The 22780-nt window shown below is 38.5% G+C and overlaps 1 protein-coding gene across 2 annotated transcripts in view; it reads left to right on the forward strand.

Annotated features, from left to right (window-relative positions):
* Positions 1-22780, forward strand: part of MLLT3 (MLLT3 super elongation complex subunit) — a 287105-nt gene that overhangs the window by 141569 nt on the left and 122756 nt on the right. For both annotated transcript variants that reach the window (XM_044265593.1, XM_044265594.1), the window contains one exon: positions 18021-18103. In XM_044265593.1, the coding sequence (XP_044121528.1) occupies positions 18021-18103 (83 nt within the window). The remainder of the gene's footprint in view (positions 1-18020; positions 18104-22780) is intronic.

Raw genomic sequence — 22780 nt, forward strand, 5'->3', positions numbered from 1 at the left:
CAGAAGCAGCTGCAGCAAGGTCAGAGTCCCCATGTGTCAAGGGGCTGGTTATTTTATCATCAGTGAAAGAAATCGACTTTGTTCCATGTCTCTAGGCATTTGACACTTCTATTGGGCATCATCTCTAGCCTTCTAGGAACAGACGTCAAGAATGTGGTACAATAAATTCTACTTACGCAATGACTAGAAAGTACAGTAGTAATTTGCAAGTTGCACAATAATTATTTATGTATTGTGCTTCATCGTTGTACACGGGCCAGGCTTTGAGTCCGTTACTGTTATAGAGCCTGAAGCTACTTTGCTCTTTGGGTTTATTAGCACAGTTGGGTTTTTTGCCCCCCCCTTTTTTTAAAGGATTATGGTTTTCATAGCAGTGACATTATGGGATTACTGTGTTCTTGACATTTCTTATGGGAAAAGTTTGCATATTATCTGGTGGATTACGCTTGAATTTTGGATCCAGTTCCTATTCCTTGCTGACCAATGAAAAGCAACTTGTTTAGCCTCTGATGTTTAGAAAGTTCCTTCTGTGACCATGTCCATATTTTCCTGGCAGGGTCTGCTTGAGCAGTAAACAGATGTACCTTTTGTGCTATTATCACATGAAGAGCCATAAGCTTACTCTAGAGCATTTTATTTGTTTTATTGTTCATTCTGTTTTTTTTTTTTTCTTTTTCCAAACACAGTTGGTGAAACTAAGTGTTACAACAATTTCTGTATTATTAAAATAGTGTTAGAAAAAATTTTGGGGGGGAGCAATTATACACATTCTTTCAGTCCTTTTAAAAATAGTGATGTCTTAGAAAATGGTGGAATTTATGGGTTGAATTTATGGTTGAAGTTGGTGGAGGAAGAAACAGCTTGTTAACTGAAGCAATGAAAAAAAACTGAATCCCAGAAAGAGCCACTCTGCTTGGATGAGGATTAGTATATGAGAGCATCTCTAGGGCGGCAGCTCTCACACTTAAGCAGGCATCAGAATCGCCCGAAAGATTTGGGATAACAGATTGTTGGGGCTTACCTACCCTAGTGTTTCTGCTTCAAGAGGACTGGGGTAGGGACAGAGAATTGGCATTTCTCATGAGTTGCCCAGGTGATGCCTTACATGGCTCATCCAAAGACAACTGCTCTAGTAAAATTAAACTAATGGAGTCTTAGCTATGATTTTGGTTTTTTTCTTCTTTCTTCTTCTTCCCTCTCACCTTCATCTTCTCCTTTCTCCTCTCCATCCTCCCTTCACTCCTGTATCCCTCCTCCCCTCCTTTTCCCCCTCCCTCCCTCCCACCTCTCTTCCTCTTCCTCCTCCTCTCCTTCCTTCTCCTCCTTCTTCTCTTTCAGTGTTAGTAACACCACAGAGAAGGAAAGAATTAAACTTTGTTAGTGAGGGTGTCTGAGTTTTGGTTGACTAGAAGAAGATTGAATTGTCATTAAGTTGCTGAACTAATATTAAGGAAATACTATGTTTAGAACTTATTTCTAAATTTGGTTTACTTTGTATTATAGATTATAAATGGTTATTCTTTTAACAAGAACTGCTATATTCAAAACATGCATGTGGTTTCTCTATGGATAGTTTAACCATAGATGTTTGTTCCATCCAGAAAATGAACTATTGCTACTAGATGGGGAACTTTGATTTAATGTTACAACCTGGGGATAGGTGGGGAAGGGGACTTACGTTGAAATTTTTAGTTGGGCTCTAAAATATCTGGATCCAAAATACCTGACTATGATTTCTTTGAGGGTAAGTGCTTATTTTATTCATGCTTGTATTTTTAGTCCTGGTGTGTAATAAGCACAATGTTTGTGAATGACTAGCACTGTACTTGTTTTGCAGATAATTAGGTAGTGATGCTGGGTATCACAGAAGATTAACCTACCCCACAAAAATCCATTAGTGACTTGAAAAATTTGCTTACTAGCTTATTAATATTGTTTTTGTTACCTCAAGAAATTTAAGGCAAATGAAAATCCTAATAGAATTAAATAATATTAGGGTTTTTAATATCAACACAAATCTCTAGAAACATCCATTTTGGTAGCCATAACACATTATCTAAATGAAGCTGGGATTAAAAGCCATGGAGTGAGGACAGAAGTGTTAAACTAAAATACAAAGTCCTAGTAAACCATATTTGTCAAAGAAACTTACAAATTTAGATTGTTAATTTAATCTTAATAGTTTAGCAGAATCGTGTTATCCTAATCTTTTTTCCGCAGTCTTCATTTTCCTTTCTTTATTGGTAATGGGGCATAGTATCCACATCCCTAAGACTCCTATATCTGTAAAATGGTGGGAGGTGTTCTTAAGGGCGGGGACGATGTTTTTAATGTCTTAACACCTACCTCTTGGTTAGTCAGAAATTTTGGCTAAATGGCATCTTTTCTTTGACTCCATTTAGTGGAAGTATGCATAACTGTTGGCAAAATAGTCATGTGTTAAGACTAATGTTTGGTAGGAATTTAGCATTTAGAAAATGATTTTCTTGTAACATACCTAAAATACTACCCTGGATGTGCACGATGCTTTCTGTTATTTTAGGGATAGAAGAATCTGGGGTAGAAAGAAGTTATGTAACACGCCTAAAGTTAGTCACTTGAGCTAGGAAATGTCAGAGCCAGGCAGAGAACACAGATTTGCTAGCTCTAAATCTGGTTTCTCTTACAGAACTCAACTATGAACATACTGGTTCCCCACCCGTTGGACAATGTGTATAGTGGAAGGTATACATAAGTGATACCAGTTTTCCTTGACTTTCAAATATTTCAAAGTCTAGAAACCTTGCTCTTCTCTGAATTTCTCTGAACTTCATTCAGCATCACCTTCTTGTTTTAAACATTTTTTTATTAGAGTAAGAATTTTCATTTTGGGGTTTTTTTGGGGGGGAGGGGGGTGGAAAAATGAGAAGACAAATAAGCACAAAGAAGAAAGTAACTTTTCATCCAAGCATTCAGCACAGAGTGCTGGGCACAGAAGCCATTAATAAGTATCTATTGATTGAATGCCAGGAATTAGCTCCCTGACCTCTGGGTAAATTGCTTAAGTTGTCATATTCCATCTGTAAAAACCGGGTGGCTGGCAGGGATCTTGGGCTACTTATTTCCTTATGTTATGGATTTATGTGACATCAGCAATCTTTCAGGGACTTGGTGAAAGGTGTTAAATAAATCATACCTTTATTATTATCTCTAAGGAGGGACATTATTTGAAATTTGCTGTCTTTAAATATCTTACTGCTCTTTGTCCTAAGGAGGAAAGAAAATGACTTCTTTGGAGTATATGGTACATGTTTATCTGGAGGGGTAACAGTATGTATGAGAGCGGTTTTATTTATTTATAAATAAATCATCATTATGAAACACTTAAAAACTTCTTCCTGTGATATTTCAAGTTATATTGTTTAGTTTCCGCCCTCCCTGACCCCAGACTACCGTCAGATGGACTCAGAGTTTCTCAGCATTTCTTCATGAAAATAGAATTAAAAGGAAAAGGAATTACTAAAGTAGGAAAAGCTTGCTTGATTTCTGTGTAGTCTTTTTCTGGTTGATTGTGTTTGCTCCGTGGGCATGATACAAACATGTATTAATTCACACAATTTACTTAGTTCACTTAGATGCTATCCTAATTAGATGTTATTGTCCAAAAATTTTGACCATATGGAAGAGAAACTGAATTAGATAGTGGGTTTTCTACATGTAGGATATGAAAGCACATGAGGAGAATGACTTTTATAAAACACAGATGTACCTGTTGTCTTTTTTTTTTTTTAATTGAGATTTTATTTATTTATTTGACAGGGAGAGCCACAGGGAGATAGGGAATACAAGCAGGGGGAGTAGGAGAGGGAGAAGCAGGCTCCCCACCGAGCAGGGAGCCCGATGCGATGTGATGCGATGTGATGCGATGTGGGACTCGATCCCAGGACCCTGGGATCATGACTTGAGCTGAAGGTAGATGCTTAACAACTGATCTATCCAGGCATCCCAGATGTACCTGTTGTCTTATGATAAATTTAAGTAAACCAGATTTTTCTCCAGATGGGATTTTAATGCTTCCAAAATATTTACAAGCGTGATAAACAACTTTTCTTTTTCCTATTGTTTTAGTACTATTTTATGCCTCACCCAGATTTTCTATTAGCAGAGTTAGTGTTTCCATTGTGTAGGTAGTAGTTTACATGGAGTGAGGTACATTCATCCATTTAATTAGATCCCCTGTTAGAACGGGCTGAGACTGGTGGCCGGACATTGAAGTCAATAAACAGGAAGAGTACTCTGGAAACATAAATTGCTAGTTTACCCTTTGTAAACTTCGTCTTTTTTATATATATATGAATTAGGCTGTAATAGAATTCCACACCAAAAAAAAAAAGGACTGGTTTTTCTGACAATAAATAAATTGGAAAAAAAAAAAAAAAAGAAACCAAAAAAATAAACTTAAAAATAGAATGATAAAAAAAAAGAACTGAAAGTCTCTTAGCAAAATTTATATTTTATTAATATTTGATATTTAATAATTCTAGGATTAATTTTAAAAGTGTGATATTAATGATTTTACTGGGTAGTTTTGCGTGCAAGTTTCATAAGAGGAGTGGTCCCCTGTAAAGGTGGTTTGGGAACGCAGCTCCCCTTCATTCAGTTTTATAATTTATCTTTCGGAACTGACTCAGTGAAAGTTACCATGATCACACTTTAAGAGGAAGAATTTTTCTTCTGATTTACACTGAATGAATGAACATTAGCTAGCTCTTCAGGTTAGGGTCTTAATTATTCTCTTGTTTGACCTTTGCCTGTAACATTTGGTTCGAGTTGTGTTCTTCTCTTTGACTTTAAGATTCAACCACTGGCAGGAGCCTTATTTAATCTTTCTATTGAGCTGTTTCATCTCCTTGAATAAGGCATAAACCTATTCATCAACCTATCTTTCATATGGGCATGCTGTTCTGGAATACTATTAAGATTGAGTGCATTGTGGCAGGGTGCATTCCATTTAAAAAGCAATGTAATATGTTTCAGTGTGATTAAGAACAAGAGTGTTACAAGTGCAATATATAGTAAAATCATAACACTCAAGGGCTTTTTACATAATGTGCTATTCCTAATGCGCAAACAGTTGATTTAATTTTTTACTTTAGCTTTCTAAGAGCATGGTGTTTCTCATAAATGCTGCCAGTATGTTCTGATCTTTCATTCCTTAATACTTGAGTTGATCTGCTGCTATAACTAAATTATATCAAGTTCCTGAGGAATCAAATTTCTAGTTTGATTTATACATGTAAAACAGGGTCCTACTCAGTGGATTTAATCTGACTTCCTAATTGAAATGGAAACAAGAAGATGAAAATCTAATTTATAGAAAAAAATTTTGTTTTTGGTATGGGACAGCCTCTGTTAAGGAAATTAAATATTCACTTATTTCTTGGTCTAATAAAAATAAACTTCTCCATTAAGAAAGAGACTTTAGGGGCGCCTGGGTGGCTCAGTAGGTTAAAGCCTCTGCTTTTCGCTCAGGTCATGATCTCAGGGTCCTGGGATCGAGCCCCGCATCTGGCTCTCTGCTCTGCAGGGAGCCTGCTTCCTCCTCTCTCTGCCTGCCTCTCTGCCTACTTGTGATCTTTGTCTGTTGAATAATAAATAAAATCTTAAAAAAAAAAAAAAAGAAAGAAAGAGGCTTTACCAGGAGACATTAAAAAAAAAAAAACTGCGTGATTCCAAATCTGTTTTGGTTTTCTTGTCCTTTTGTTTGTTTTGTTCTAGTTTCCTGATTGTGTTATAGCAGATGAGATATTTTACCAGTGGATGGTTTGTGTTTAAGCACTGATACTAAAGAGGACAGTGCAGTTGCCTTCTGGTTCAGATAGAAGCCGCACATTAGGACTTGTCATTGGAATACTAGAATTTTAAATGTAGAAGCCACCTCTGAAGTGGAATGGCTCTTTATGTGACTGAGAAGGTCATGAGTGAGTGGTCAGAGGGACTCTCCAAAGGTCATATGGTGAGGTTGTGGTGGAAATGGCGCCAGAATCATGCCTCTTGATTCCTTGCCAGTTTTTCTTTGGCTACATCACAGTGCTCAAATTCAGATTACATTTGTGTTTTCTTTTCTTTTTCCCTCCCTCCCTCCCTCCCTCCCTTCCTTTCTTTTAGATTTTATTTATTTGACAAAGAGAGCATGCACAAGCAGAGGGAGCAGCAGGCAGAGGGAGAGGGAGAAGCAGGCTCCCTGTGGAGCAGGGAGCTGGACCTGGGGATCCATTCCAAGATCCTGGGATCATGACCTGAGCTGAAAGAAGGCAGACACTTAACCAACTGAGCCATTCAGGCGCCCCTCCATTTGTATTTTCTATTTTTTGTTTAATTGCAGTATCTTTGTTTTGCTGTTTTGTAATACACAACCTTGGAAGCTTTATTTACTGCTTTTTTTCCCCACAGTATGTCCTAACTAGAGCATTATGAGTTTGAAGTGGGCAGACATTGTGGACCGAATGCTACTACTTTTAGTGGTGGATTGAGCTGAACGAATTCCAAAAAGAAGAATATTTATTTTTTTTACTTTTTTTTTTATTTGATAGAAACCACAAGTAGACGGAGAGGCAGGCAGAGAGAGAGAGAGGGAAGCAGGCTCCCTGCCGAGCAGAGAGCCCGATGTGGGACTCGATCCCAGGACCCTGAGATCATGACCTGAGCCGAAGGCAGCGGCTTAACCCACTGAGCCACCCAGGCGCCCAAAAGAAGAATATTTTATTATTATTATTATTTTTTCATTTATACTTGTTGAGAATCTCTAAGGCCAACAATAAAACCAGGTCTAAGAACGTTTAGTTAAACTGGTTGTAAATATGTATATTTTACATGTAAATATGTATATTTAAATTATATTTGTTTTTTTTGGGGGGGGGGCAGATTTTTGCAACAGTCCAAAATAAGTTCTCTAATGTTTACAGTTTGAATTTGATTGCTGTTAGATAACTGAATGATTTCTAGTTTCCAGAGAGTGTCTGAAGCTTTTTGGGGATTATCTCATTTATGTCTTCAGCTGGATGCTCTCTTAAAGCTTAAGGAGCTGTATGATGTAGGTAATCATGTTAGCTCCATTTTTATAACCAGGGGAACACAGTGTATTATGTGAGGATCCAAGGTAGGATCTGAACCAAGGGCTTCTTCTTAAAAGCTCTGGTTGACCATTAAGCTCTGCCTCCACATTACAGATAATTTCTTCTTCTACAAACTCTGCTGTTGTGAAACTAAATTTGGTTTAAGTTAGTAAACACTTTTATGATTCATACACTAAGCTTCCTCCTCTTTCTTCATACTCCATCCAAATTTTCCTCACTTCCCATTCTCCTTGGTTTATTTGGAGCAATGGTTCGTGTGCCTTGTGCTTTATTTGGATACCTTTTTTCTGTTCTCAGAAGAGTAAGTGATTCTCTCTTATTTCCAAATGAGATTAAAGCTGCTAGTCATTGGCTCCCAAATTCTTTACTAATATCCAGTGTTTTTTTTCTTTTTAACCTTCCCCTTAGAAAACTATGTTTATTGGGTATCTCAAGATCGAAAGGAACCATGAAGAAATACTAATTCAGCTACTCATCTAGTGGAGGGTGTCTCATGCACTCCAGCCTGTACTTTAATCTTTTCCTCATAAGCTTTTTCTAGAATCATTCCCACTCATCACAGTATTCTTTCTTCCTGGTTTTGGAGGCACTGTCATACCTGCTTTCTTTAGACAAGCCAAAATTAAACCAATGACTGATTCTCTCTGCTGCTCCCTGATTTGTCCCCTAAGCTTTTCAGTTTGTGAGTTCTTATCTAGAATTCTGGCTATTAACAGTTTTTGTGTTGGTTCTGATTTCTCTTTCATTTATATTGATACTGTTTCTTCCTCTAAGTAATTCCTGGGTTTCAGAGACCATGAGAGGTACCATGGAATTAGCACTGCATTTGTTAATCAGAAGGTATTTTGTAAAATTTGACCTACAAAGAAAAGTAGGAGCTGTTTTTCTCCTGTTCCTGTCTCTTTCTGTTTAGCCCAAAGACATGTTAGAGCTACAAATCAAACTGAGAAATCAATGTAGCCCACTTTCATAGTCAGTGTAGGCAGAAAATAGTAGATCACACCATGGATCATAAGAGCAAGAAAAAAAACCACAAAAAAACAAACAAAAACCCAAAAAACAAAACAAAAAAAACAAAAAAAAAACTCTAAAAGATTTACTTTAATGATATAGGTTAATTTTTATTTACTTTTGAACATTAATATCAGATTTTATGTTTACACTTCCTTTTTTTTTCCCCCCTCTCACATAATCCAAAGGAGCCTAATACTGTATCTAAAACTCAGGATTGCTCCTTAGGCTGTTTAAATTTTCATTATTTGGATCAAACACCTTATTGCTTTTGTGAAAGCAATAGACACTACAGGGCTGTAGGGATTCCTGGAACATAGTTTGAAAATTCTTGCCTTAGAAGGGTGGTGATGGAAAATTTCCCTGGTTTATTTGAGGAGATTGAAAGGTTGTCGGGCTAAACAGGAGCCACATTCCTGTATGTCCAAGGCTTAAACCATTGCCTCCGTATGAACTTCACCCTCATTCTGTCTTCATTTGAAGCATCTAATGGAGCTTAAATCAATTAAGGTACTTAGGATAGGCTCTGTGTGTGCCAAATGCTAAATCGAAGAAACAGAGTAGAGTCCACAAGATGTCGGAAAGAAATCTTGTCCCTAATGCTTCCTCTGAAGTTAGAACAGTTTTTGTTCCTTCCCTGGATGCACTCGTTTTTCCTACTGAAACGGATAAAGTAAAAATTAATTAGCAAGTATGAATTTAGCAAGTATTGAAAATGGAATTGTATGCTGTACAAGAAATTGGGGCAATACATTTTAAAGTGTCTCTTACACACTGTGCACTTATTGAAAGTACGTTTTTATTTTAGTTAAAGTATTCCTTTCAAATGAGGGTCTGTGTGTTTGAGAAATTTTTAAGTTATTTCGAATGGCATCACTCTTGTGTTCTTCATTTCTCTCCTGGCTCATGTGATTGTTTTCCTTGTTGCACAGGTTTCTCCTTGAGTAGACAGCTTCTCATTTGTGATCTTTCTTTTTCTCAAATTGCATTTAAAACCCGTGACTTTTTAAGGCTGGTGGCCCTTAGTCTGGACACTTCCTTTTGTACTGTGTTTAGGAACTCTGAGATTTCAAGAAAAGATTAAAAAATACATATATATGTCACTTAAGATTAGGTTACACAATTCCGAAGAATGATACCTACCTATAAAACCTTCACAAATGAAGACTCATAATGTAGATTTTATAAGTAGATACATTGTTTTCTTGGGAGTTTGTAGCATTGGGAGAATGTAAGATTGGAGAAAGGAAGTTGTGAAATCAGAATAGCCAAGCCTGTGTGAGTATTAATGGTGTATTCAGGCTGGCTGAGAAGTTTAAGCAAGTGATGCTCAAGGAAGGAGGAAGTGCCTTCACCTCAGTTAGAAAATCCAGGTGAGGGGCTAAGCAGCCCTGGGGGCTAACGTAAGGATAGACTTTCCTTAGGTTGTTTTCATATCTTCCTCTGTAAGCAGCATACAAAGCGTTTGTTTCCTGCCGATCCAGCACAGGTCTCAGCTTTACTGTCATCTTCTCAGAGAAGGGAGTATTAATGTAAAATAAGAAGGAGCTCTCCATTTTCCTCACATGAGCCTGCTTCCTTTCCACCGTAGCACTAATACTCAGTACTTTCTCAATATTTTCTTGATGCATCTTCTCTCTTTCCTCCTTGTCCAGCTTGTCTCTCATCAGTGGATGTTAATTTAATATGTGTTCACTACTCTGTCTTGTCTCCAGCATAGAATCTGTACTCAGAGGACAGTGTCTCTGGCTAGACTGTCATCTGCTTGGGAGCAAGAATTCCACCTTATCTTTGTAGCCCTAGGATTATATGACCCCTGTTAGCTTGAATTAATTAGGCTAATATTATTGAGAAAAAAATGAATTACTATGAATGAGAAAATAGGATAATTTCATAAGTGAAGACATTACATCCCCCCCCACCCCCGTTTATTTATTTGAGAGAGAGAGGGAGTGAGTGAGTGTGGGGTTGGGGGTGGGAGGGCAGAAGGAGAATCTCAAGCAGACTCCCTGTTGAATGCAGGGCCAGACCCACATGGGGCTTGATCTCAGGACCCTGAGCTCTTGACCTGATCCAAAACCAAGAGCTGGGTGTTCAACCAACTGAGTCACCCAGGCAGCTCCTTTTTTTTTTTTTTTTTTTTTACCTTTAAATAAAAAGCAGCACCAAGCTTAGTGACAGCTGGGCCAAGTGTAAAACATGGTTAAAACTTTGATGCGGGGGGCGCCTGGGTGGCTCAGTGGGTTAAGCCGCTGCCTTCGGCTCAGGTCATGATCTCAGGGTCCTGGGATCGAGCCCCGTGTCGGGCTCTCTGCTCAGCGGTGAGCTTGCTTCCCTCTCTCTCTCTCTGCCTGCCTCTCTGTCTACTTGTGATCTTTCTCTGTCAAATAAATAAATAAAATCTTAAAAAAAAAAAATTATAAAAAAAAAACCAAAACGTTGATGTGGGAGGCTGTCCCAAGGGTTGTTTACTTCTGCTACATCCAGAAGTCACAAGGTGATTATTTTAGGAAATGTGATTCTTCAATAGCTCCTTAGATATTTGTTTAAATAATAAAAGGCTATAGAGGGGAAGCTCTGTTTCTGATGGCCAGCTTTTGGATGTGGTAGTACACACTGAAATGAAGTTGGCTTCTGCTACATATTGAGAGATTCTTAGTTACTTTTTAAGAAGACCATTTTCCATGTGCTAATGTTGCTTTTCCAGATGGACCTTCTGAAATATGGTATTCTGAAAAATATTTTATCCAAGGTTTGACTTTAAACTTTAAAAAAAAAAAAAAAAGATTTATTTATTTGAGAGAGCGCACACACACGTGCATGTGTGCTTGGGTCTGGTGGGGGAGGGGCAGAGGGAGAGAGTGAGAGTCTCAAGCAGACTCCATGGTCAGCACAGAGCCTGATGTGGGGCTCAATTTCACTTCTAAGATCCTGACCTGAGCTGAAACCAAGAGTTGGATACTTACGCTACTGCACCAACCCAGGTGTGCCCAAGGCTTAACTTTAAAAATGATGGCTATCTTTGAGAAAGAAATCTTAAGATTTTTCTGTTTGACTAATTCTCGATGAAAGAATTAGGTTTGTCATAAGGTGCAGTTTCTTTAAAGATATACTCTTGCTCTTTCTTATCAAATTAGTGTGGAAATTTATTTCCACCAGGCCACTTTTTGAAGCAGTGCCGTATACTGAGTTATCATGAGGCAGTTGGCAGAAGTACTATCAATTTTAGTGAAAGATGTAAGATTGAGTATTTGTATTTAGTATTTCCTAACAATTCAAAATGTTGTCTAGTTTGGGGCAACTTTTGTATTTTGTTGGTTCATTTGTTATATGGCATTCCTTGAAGATCATGAAGGGAGTCTTGTTTTAACATCACATTTATATTCTCTACAGGTGAAATGTTTTGACTTAATCTCTATTAGATGGACTCTTGCTAACTGTAATGATGTAACTGCTCTGAAAGCTAAAAATGTGCATATGTTTAAAAAAAAAAATCCTACCTTTTTTTCCCTTCTGGAGAGAGAGGCTAGAAATATTCTAAGTCTATAACTAAAGATTCCAAGTTACTAAGAAATGAAGTCACTTTTATGTTCACCATTAAGGTTTTTTTCAACATGGCCAATTTGGAGTCTTAAATTCTTTTTCCAAATCTAGGAGTTTTCTGTAATATTTCACAATTAATGATCCCTCTTTTGTATGTGTAATCCACTTCTTGCCCACCTGGGCTTTCTGAGTATGTGTGGTGTGAGGTTCTCCATACAGGTATAAACTTGATCCATATTATCCATTTTTTCTTCATCATTTTCTGTGTTTCCACTTAGAGTGACTGCTGAATTACGCCGTTGATCTTCCCTAATGCCTTTGCTCATACTTTCCTTCCATCCAGGCCTTTCTTCTCAACTGCCAAGCTTGTTCCATCTCTTCCTTTGAAGTTCATACTAAAGTTATGTTCCATTGACCCAACTCCATTTCATAAATGGTGGGCTGGGTTCAGAGATGAGAAGTGGCTGGAGGCACAGCTGTAGCTCTTGGGAAGCTGAGGATGAAATGGGGCTGAGGATGGAGCTTGATAGGAGCATGTATAATAGACTAGGTAATAGGATCAAGGAGAAGAGAGGGTTAAACCCGGAAGAGGGAATCTACCATTGTTGTTTTGTGATACTGGCAGAGGGCTCTCTGGAGGAGGTGGTATGTGAGTTGGTCCTTGAGTGGTAAATCTAGAAGAGGTGAATCCACCTAACTCAGTCTCTTAACTGTATCTAGCTGGTTTCTTAAAAGTTCGTTAAAGTTAATTGGACATTTGTGTGACCACAATTCTTTTTTTTGCTATGAAGCAATTAGGTTTTTAGAATTGCTTTTGAATTTAAAAACAAACAAACAAACAACAACCACAGCAAGGTTAAAACCTCAACAATGGAACTCGAAAGTTGCCTGATGTTACCTTTAGTTGTTTTTCCAGGAAACAAGGAAATGGCCCAAAGGGGGAAAATACTTTTTTGCCTTTAAGAAATACCTGTTTTGAAATGGGCCGAATAGTGCTTCTTCGGCAGCACATATACTGAAATGGGCTGAATAGAAATCGTGGCAGAACCTTTTTGTGGGAATTCTGTATGTGTGTGTGTGTGTCCTTATAAAAACAAAAACAAAACCCAACTGTTGATTTTTGTTCTTTTCAAAATGTCACGAGCGTAAAGGCTACTGTGCTCAATGGCAGTGAGGTGCTCAGACTGCTGGATGCTAGCTCTAGACTTCTTAATGCTCCCACAGGACCGCTGAGGGCAGAGACATGGTCCAGGCAGCCCCCTGAGGGGCTCTGAAATGGCAGAACTCAAGCCAGAAGGGAAGGAGTCCAAGATGCTCAAACTGGAAGGGGCGTTCAGCACAAAGCATGGGTAATAACTGGTCTATATAGAGAGTTTGGTGTGTTTCCTTCCTGAAGGGGCTCTGCACAGTAAATAAAGTAAAACCAATAATTATCAATGGTCAGCTGGGCCATGTCCTAAACCAAAGTATTCAGATGGGCATGAATCGTAGTATCTAAGCGAACACAGTGGGGAGGAGTCCACCAGCTCTTTTTTCTTGAGGATTAGGGAAAAAAATGATTGCCCAGTGATAGTTTTTTAAAGCTTTAAAGAGGGTATTATGAATTTGTAAGAGCTTCTTTTCTTTTTTTTTTGGTGCTAAACAATGGAATGTTTTAATTAAGTTCATTTATTGTGTTTGTATATGAACTGTATAGTAATAGCACAAATTTATTTTTTCATCTAAGGAGCACTTATTTCCCTGTACCAAGCACAGGTGTTTGTTTTGTTTTGTTTTGAAGCCTTTTTCTCCTAAATGAAGAATATTAAACATTTCAGGTAAGGGAGTAAGATTTTTAACTTATTACACATAGCTAAAATATGACCTCTCCCCCCTTCATGTTTTTTTCTTCCTTGTGTGTATTTTTTGCTCAAATTAAGTAGATTAATGGTCAATGTACGTAGCTAGCATTGTACTGCATATGTATATGGCGAGTGTGCCTACTTTTGAGAAGGTATTTTAGGGAACAAAACACAATTACTCATTATTTACCCACACTTTGGGTTGTTCCTCTCAGGCATGACTGTTGTGTGCTGGTAGACCTTCATGGTACATGTGATTACTTGGAAATAGAACGTTTTGGAAATGTCTCCTAGTTAGAGCCTTAGAAGACATGAGCAGAAGTGTGTGGAAGGAGACGAGAGGGAGGTTGTTTCTGACTGTATGTTAGTTTCAGAATGACAATGGGAATCTTCTGGCTCAGTTTGTTTACTCAGTTTCTCTAAGTTTGGTACTGTCAGATTAAAACTATTCCAGGTTGGGTAGTCAGCTTTCAGGAGAAGGCTCCTCTGTGACCACACTACCTATTACCTCCCTCCCACCCCACCCCGCCCCGCCTTTTTTTTTTTTAAAGTTCATGTTAATTGTAGGAAGTGGGAGTTTGGAGAATTCGAGGGCTCCCGGAAAGCAACTTCTTTTTTATTATTATTATTATTATTTTTTAAAGATTTTATTTATTTATTTGACAGACAGAAATCACAAGTAGGCATAGAGGCAGGCAGAGAGAGAGAGGAGGAAGCAGGCTCCCTGCTGAGCAGAAAGCCCGATGCGGGGCTCGATCCCAGGATCCTGAGATCATGACCCGAGCCGAAGGCAGCGGCTTAACCCACTGAGCCACCCAGGCGCCCCCGGAAAGCAACTTCTTTAGCAATGGTAAATCAGTGAAGGATGGCGTGTCTCTTTAAAAAATTCAATGCAACAAACATTTTTGCTTTACTTGGCTCAGTGTTAGTGTCGGCAGTTACAGATAGGAGTAATAATGGGGTTGCTGACCTCAAGGGGGCTCAGTCTAGTGGAGGAGGCGGAGAGGTGAGTGAGTGTTATCTTGCCAGTCTGATAAATGCACCAGCCTGATAAATGCAACACGAGAAGCTTGGAAAGGGGAGCGAGGGAGACATTCTCAAAGAGCTAACATCTGGGCTGGATTTTGACAGGAGTGAGAGCTTCCAGTGATTTCTGTCGAATCAATTTGCATAGTTTAAAGAATGGATGTTAATCCTCCCTCTTTACTGTCACCTAAAAAAATTTGATGGCATTCCAAAGATGAATGTCCCTTTAATAACTTCTGAAAGTTTTACTACATAGATTTTAAGATGATCTGGTTCTTGAACAATTGAGAGGAAGAGTGAGTTGAAGGGTTTAGGATGCTTTAGATAGTGTGAAGGTGACCCAGTGGCCAGTGATGATGAGCAGGGATTCTTAATGAAGAAGTGTTGCTGAGTGACACAAGCAGGTCCCAGAGGTGGTCCTATTAGTTTAACAGTAATTGCTTTATGTCTAATCTGTTGTCCCTGGCTAAAATGTTTCTTGGTTTGAACTCCTGTTTTCTTTTTAAGCACTAGGTTAGAAACTCATGTTAATGTTTCAGGTTATAAGATACTTGAATAAATAAAGTACTTGCTTTAGTTTGGCTTTCTTCATATTGGGACTATAATTTATATTTGTATTGCTACAGATTTTCTAGCATATTTAGTGTGTATAAAATGTTTCTATTGTTTGCTTCTATTTAAGAAGTTCTAATTAAGAACTCAAGGTGCTCTACAGACATCGTTTATTGTTATTTGTGAAAATACTGCATTTAAAAATAATTGAGGTATGCATTGATAAACAGTTTCTTATAAACCAGACTTTTAGGGAATATTAATATATAGTAAATCATTTCCTTTAGAGGGTGGGAAAAAAAAATCTCAAACTTTCAACCAGAAGATGTGCTCACTAACAGCTGTTTCCTATAATAGAAGCAATTTGCATGTAGAATAGAGAAAATGAATTCAACAACAGGGAGTATAGAAGAACAGCTATAACTTCCCTGGCATGTACAGCAGCCCACAGAATAAACTTCCTTCAGATGACATTGGCACGATTAATCCCCAACGACCTGGACACTGAAAGTGCTGTGTGGCAGAGAGGCTTTGCAGTCTGAAAATGTCTTGGATGTAATATGAGCTTTCTGTTTGGCGTGAGGTGGGGGGTGCTCAGTACTTTTGGTGGCATACCCCCTCCCAAGGGTCCAGGATATTTGAATATTCATGACAGGTTGGCAGGTGGTTAGTGGATGCAGGACTGAAGCTACTCTGAGTTGTCTGTCTGTCTTTCTTTCTTTCTAGATTTTGTTTGACAGAAAGAGATTGAGATTACAAGTAGGCAGAGAGGCAGGCAGAGAGAGAGGGGGGGAAGCAGGCTCCCTGCTGAGCAGAGAGCCAGAATTGGGGCTGGATCTCAGGACCCTGAGACCATGACCTGAGCCGAAGGCAGAGGCTTAACCCATTGAGCCACCCAGGTGCCCCCCCCACCCTCCTCTTAAATTAGAGACACTTGTAAGGTCAGGTGAGATTCCTTATTCCTGATTGACTTCTGATGTCCATTTGGGGAAGGGTTCCTGAGGTGGGTCAAAAGAGATGTCCAAGTGTTAAAATCCCATCGTCAGTATACCTCTTTATAACCGTAGTTCTACTTGCGGACTGTCTGACCAGCTTTCATGTACATCATCACCATTGTCTAGAAGAAAAATAACTTATCCTTGAATTTCTACACATATATAGTCTTCTTGCATCTTGACGGCCATGCTTACAGTTGGGTATATGGTACTTCCTTTCTCTCTCTCGAAGAGGGAGAGGGAGAGAGAGAATCTTAAGCAAGCCCCATGCCCAGTGCAGGGTCGGATGTGGGGCTCTATCTCACAAGCCTGAGATTATGACCTGAGCTGAAACCAAGAGTCAGACACTTAACTGACTGAGCCACCCAGGGACCCTGATGGTGTTCTCTTTTTTAAAGGGAAAGAAAATGGAAGCTGTCTGGAGAATTCTTAGCCCAGGGATCATGGACCTGAGTCTTATCAAAAAATCCAGGGCTTTACTTGCTTCCTTCTTTACATTTTCATCTCAAAAGTTTTTATGACACTTGGGTGTTTCATGGATTAGGTTTCCTGCCTCACTTCAGTCACTTTTTGAGAACTTAAGTGGGCTAGGATCTGTGCTGTGTCTTATATGTACATTATCCTGTTGAATCCTTATACTGGAGGAAAATCCAATGTGCGGAGAATTAGAGTAACTCAGTAACCACAGGTAGCCTGGTTAGTCTGAGGTAGAGTCCAGACTGGCATGCACGTGTGCCTGAACCCTTGACACTTGATGCTCAGTATCTTCCTGAGGTAAACACTTCTGTCCTTGAATATTGGAAGGAAATACAGATGAAATGCCTGAATATATGGAAATGGGGAAATCTGTTGAGTGCCAAACCCCTGATTCAGACAGTGAGTGCTTTAGGAAGGTCAAAGGAGAAGAGATGACAGTATTTTCTGGTCTGGAAAGGGCACCAAATTTGTGATGAAATTTGAATTTGAACTAGGAGAGGATACTAACAGTAGTATCAATGTGTGTTGGAAGGAATGACAGGAGGACGGGTCAAAGTTGGGAAATGCTGGACATATTTGGGGGGGGAGTTGGTGCACTTGAATGTAGCATAGGAGGATGGATGGGTGACAAAAGAGGAGGGCTGAAAGGTAGACGGGAGCCCTGCTGCAGAGGACTTGAGCTGCCACGTAGAGGGCGGTGTCACCTTGATGTTCAGCATCTACATTTTTACTTCTTTATGATACTATCAAATGCAATCTTAACTAGAGTAATTTCAGTTGGCTTGTGGTTTTGATTTAATCGATAGTCTTATGGTATGAAATCATATTTAGCTTCTTGAGGGTGTCTCTTATTTCCTAAGAACTGGCCTAAATAGTCTTGCCAATTCTTTTTTGGAGGGGAGGGGGATTGGGGATAGTGACGTTATGGGCACCAGTAATATTGGAAGAGTCTGGATTTAGGATTTCCTAAGGAAGGAGGATGTCATGGCACCTTTTGGCAGAGAAATCAGGGTATCTCCAAAAAGTGAAGGGTATAAGGACGGAGTAATTTACATCAAAGGCCTGACACAGATAGTACTTTTGGTAGGAAACTTTCAAGCTTTGGATGGTAGGAGCTATCCTCAGTTTCCCTAAAGCTTTGGGGCAGGAGGACAGCAACTGAAGTCAAGTTATTAATGATCATGATTGACTGTGATGAGATGCCACCATCAAGATTTTAACAAATAGCTCACAGATTTGCTTTATCTAGGAAAAGGTAAAAAGGTAGATTCTGGGGAAGTAAAGGCTAGATCAGAGATGCACATGGGGATTTAGCAAAGGGTGTGAGAAGGGAGCATGATCTAGATAGTAGACTGGGTGTTTTTGGGTTTTTTTGTTTTGTTTTATTTTGTTTTCAAAAGAAAGATTGTCTTTCTGTCTTTTATTCTCCTCTCACCTGTTTTCTCTTTTTAATGTTGCAGTGTGCAAAGATCCACCTTACAAAGTAGAAGAATCTGGGTATGCTGGTTTCATTTTGCCAATTGAGGTTTATTTTAAAAACAAGGTATGTAATCTTTACCCATTAATCTTTCAGTGGAAGATCCTCCATTAAACAGATGATGTTTAAAGTAATTTTGATTCATAAACACTTCTATCACTAGATTATTTGAAAATAAAAGCTAAATTTGTCTTCTAGGAATTTTTAGAATTATTACCCTTAATTATAAAGGAAGTGGCTAAAAAGGATAATTTCAATTATGTGAAGCCAGGTTATATGAAATTCATTAAACTTTCTTTTTTAAGAGAAGAATGATTACCATTTGAAGAAAATTATTATATGTTTGTAAAACAGAAAAGAGAAATTAGGGTTTTTTTTCAGTGAAATGCTGCTTTTCTCATTTTTATATTTTTAGAATTTTAGACACTTGGAAAGAATAATCTCTCATTTATCTTTAACTGCCACACACACGGCATACCATACCATTATATCAGCTTGACATATAGATTCTACTGGATTTAAAAATATATATGTAGCAAAACACACAGACTATATAATATTACAAATTGCTCAACCTCTGTGGGGTTCACTTTTCTTATTTATAAAATGGGGATGGATAAGAGTATCTACCTCATAAGGGGGCTAGGAAGATTAGATACAATATGTCTGTATAGAATATTGAAAATAATGCTTCATGTATAAGTAAGCACTTGGTAGATACCTTTCTTAGTAATACCACTGAAATGTTCTTGTTTTTTATCAAATCAGAATTTGTTGGGATACATTATGTCTGCTCATGTAATATGCCTTCTCATTAATGTATTGACCTGTTTTTTTTTTCTCATTTCAATTTGGATTTCCCTAAACTGGTTTTATTTGAGAAATTGACACATAATTTGCATATCATCAAATTCATCTTTAAAAAGTGTGCAAGTGTTTGGGTTTTAGCATATTGTGCAAAAATCACCACTATCTAATTTTATGACTTTCTTAGGATTTTCACCAACCCATAATGAAACCCTGTACCTATTAGCAGTATCTCATTCCTCCCATCTCCCGCCCCCGGCAATGATTAATCTACTTCCTTTCTCGATGTAATTTCCTGTTCTGGTGATTTCATGTAAATGTGTGGTCTTCTGTGCCTGGCTTCTTTCACTTAATATGTCTTTGAGGTTTACCACATTATAGGATGCATTGATGTGCTTACTATTTTTTTTTAATAACAGAATAACATCCCATTGTATAAATATACCACATTTTGTTCATCAGTTCATAATTTGCTTAACATTTGACTTTCTCCCATCTTTGGTTACTATGAATAATGCTGTTGTGACTATTCCTACATAGGTTTTTGTGTGGACATAACATTTTCAAATCTCCTGGGTCTACACCTAGGTGGGGTGGTTGGGTCATATGGTAACTCTGTTTTACTTTTTGAAGAACTGCCAACTATCTTCCAAAATGACTGTACTATTTTACATTCCCATCAGCAGTGGTGGGGAAGGATCCAGTGTCTCCACATCCTGGAAAACACTTGTCATTTTCCATTTTTCAAATTATAGTTATTGTGGTGCATGTGAAATGGTTTTGATATGTATTTGCCTGATGACTTATGGATTTGAACATCTTTTCATATGCTTGTTGTCCATTTGTTTATTTTCTTTGGAGAAATGACTCTTTAAATCTTTTGTCCATTTTTTAATGAATTGATTTTCAATTAAAGTGGTTGTATTTATGGGGCGGTTCAAGAGCTTTTTTTCCCACCATCCCTGTTTTCAATATTCTAGAACTTTATTTTTTTTATTTTTATAGATCTTATTTATTTGACAGAGAGAAGGGGAGAGCACAAGCAGGAAGAGCCGCAGGCAGAGGGAGAGGGAGAAGCAGGTTCCTTGCTGAGCATGGGCCCGATGCGGGGCTTGATCCTAGGACCCAGGGATCATGACTTGAGCCAAAGGCCGACTCTTAACCGACAGAGCCACCCAGGTGCCCCTCAGTATTCTAGAAGTTTAATTAATAAAGATCATGTGGTGCCTTTCTTCCCTCTTGTCACACATCTAGTGTTTTATTTCATCTAGGCATTAGGAAGAGTCTAGCCTTTCAAGCCAGAAAATGTGTTGTTCTAAAGTAATTAGGGACTAGACAATAAGATCTCTTGTGGGAGGCTCATAATGGCTGTACAGTTCTATTCCCGTCTCCTTAAGTCAATTGAACATTGCATTGGCTTCAGTTTGGAAACAATGCTATAGTGAAGTATCTTCTCTCCTTTTTTTTTTTTAAACCTTTTCTGGTCATTTTTACAGGCTGTCTTTTCAACAAAAAAATTTTTTTTTACCCAATTTCCTTTTTTATAGAAATCATCAGAATCTCCTAACACCACACATACGTACATGTACACACACACACACACACACACACACACACGGGTTCAGTCTTCTCGGCACTTTGTAGTCATGCCTATGATTCATCTTATTGACTCAGTTTGTGAGGAATTGTAGTTTACTAAAAAATGAAGGAAGAAGGAGGCACACGAGATAGAAAGCAGTCATTTCTTTGGGGCCAGTATGAAGTAGACACTTGAACTGAACACCATTAAATAGATTTTCTGTTTAGCATCCATATTAGCTTACTTCAGTTTTCTGGGTTTAGATTGTCTTTAAGATTTTATACTTAATAACAATTGCTGTTTTTATAGGTACACAGTGAGACATCTATATTTCAGTGTTTGTGATATGAAAAAGTGGGCTGTACCTAATTGGTCCTATATAGAGATGTGGATCCCTCAATGGTGGGTTAGGAATACACAAAATGCTATATAGCAGTTAATGTAGCAACATGGATAAGTCTCAGAAACAAGAATCATGACAACTTGAAAGTTACAGAAGTGTAAGTATATGGTTATGATGCCATTTTTATATGTTTTTATAAGCCACTGAAGCTGAGAATAAATAATGTTCTAGAAATACACATACGTAGCACAAGAGTGTGAATTGAAATGACAGCACGGGAACTAAGTAGCATTGGTTACTGGGGAGGAGCCGTAGAGCAGCTTATATTTATAAAATTGTATCCTTTAGGGGCTCCTGGGTGGCTCAGACAGTTAAGGGTCTGCCTTCAGCTCAGGTCATGATCCCTGGGTCCTGGGATGGAGCCCCACATCACATTCTCAGCAGGGAGCTTGCTTTTCACGCTCCCTCTGACTCTCTCCCTGCTTGTGCTTTCTCTCTCCCTTGCTCTCTTTTGCAAATAAAATATATATATATTTTTTAAATTTAAGATTCTTATTTATTTATTTGACAGAGATCACAAGTAGGCATAGAAGCAGGCAGAGAGAGAGAGAGAGAGGAGGAAGCAGGCTCCTGGCTGAGTGGAGAGCCCGATGCAGGGCTCGATCCCAGGACCCTGGGATCATGACCTGAGCCAAAGGCAGAGACTTTAACCCACTGAGCCACCCAGGTGCCCCTCTCAAATAAAATCTTTAAAAAATAAAATAAAATTGTATCCTTCAAGGAAAAGGTAAACACAGTGAAAATGTTGACATCTGCTTAATCTCAGTGGAGGGTACATGGGTGTAGTATTTCAAGTTCTTTTCTGTATGTTACTAATTTTTTAATTAGAATTTATTGCTTTGTCATCTCTTTTCATTTATCTTGGAGTTATTTTATTGTTGTTGTTTTTTTAAAGATTTTATTTATTTGACAGACAAAGATCACAAGTAGGCAGAGAGGCAGGCCGAGAGAGAGGAGAAAGCAGGCTCCCTACAGAGCAGAGAGCCCGATGCAGGGCTCGATCCCAGGACCCTGGGATCATGACCTGAGCCGAAGGCAGAGGCTTTAACCCACTGAGCCACCCAGGCCCTGTTGTTGTTGTTTTTTAACAAACCAAAGTTTTGCTGTATTCTCTGAGCCAGATACATTTCTCTTCTTACTAAAATGATGTGTGGGTAAAAATTTAGGAGTCTGGGCTCTTCCTCCAGAATGTACATTTTATTTCTTTTGAGTCTTTATCATTTTATTCACCCCTGGAGTTGCTTCAACTCTGTCTCAAAGAGTGAACATCTGTTACAGTAATGGTTTATGAAAAGTATTCTTCAGAGTTTTCAGAGAAGATGAGAGAAAGCTGCAGGAAGACTTCCATGTGATCTTGAGGAGAGTCCTAGTAGTGGATATTAAGGACTATATCATCCTGTCCTCAGGTCCATCTCCATCCTTCTGCTTTCCCTGCTTCTAAATAAGCCTGTTTTCAGTTTTGCTCATTTATTTGAGAGGTCAGAGTCAGAGTCATTACCCCAAAAGGGGAGGTAGAGTGCCTGTCAGTGCTGCTTTTCCATTCTTGTATGTTTATTCTGTCTTGTTTTGCATTTGTGTTCAACAGAACAAGCTTCTCTATGAGAGTGATGAGTGTTGCAGAAATTAAACCAGGAGGCCCACTGAAACGTACTTGACTGTAGCATTTTAGGTTGAAAGGATACCCTGCTTCTCTCTTTCATTCTGGGCTTAGAGAAGGTACCGGAGTAAATGTCAAGGACTGAAGTGGAATGAGAGGGACAATTTGATATTGCCAAAACAGATTTCCACCTCGAGGCGGAAATGTATTAGCTGCGTATATAGAATAGAAGCATACTTTCTTGTTTGCAATTTGAGAAGACTCTTTCCCAAGGAGCATAGATTGACATAATATTGAAGTCTGCCTTCCAAGAAGGAGATCATTTGGCTAGAACACAGGATTTGTGAGTACGCTTTT

Source organism: Neovison vison, chromosome 9 (assembly GCF_020171115.1).
Source record: "Neovison vison isolate M4711 chromosome 9, ASM_NN_V1, whole genome shotgun sequence".
NCBI classification, from domain to species: domain Eukaryota; kingdom Metazoa; phylum Chordata; class Mammalia; order Carnivora; family Mustelidae; genus Neogale; species Neogale vison.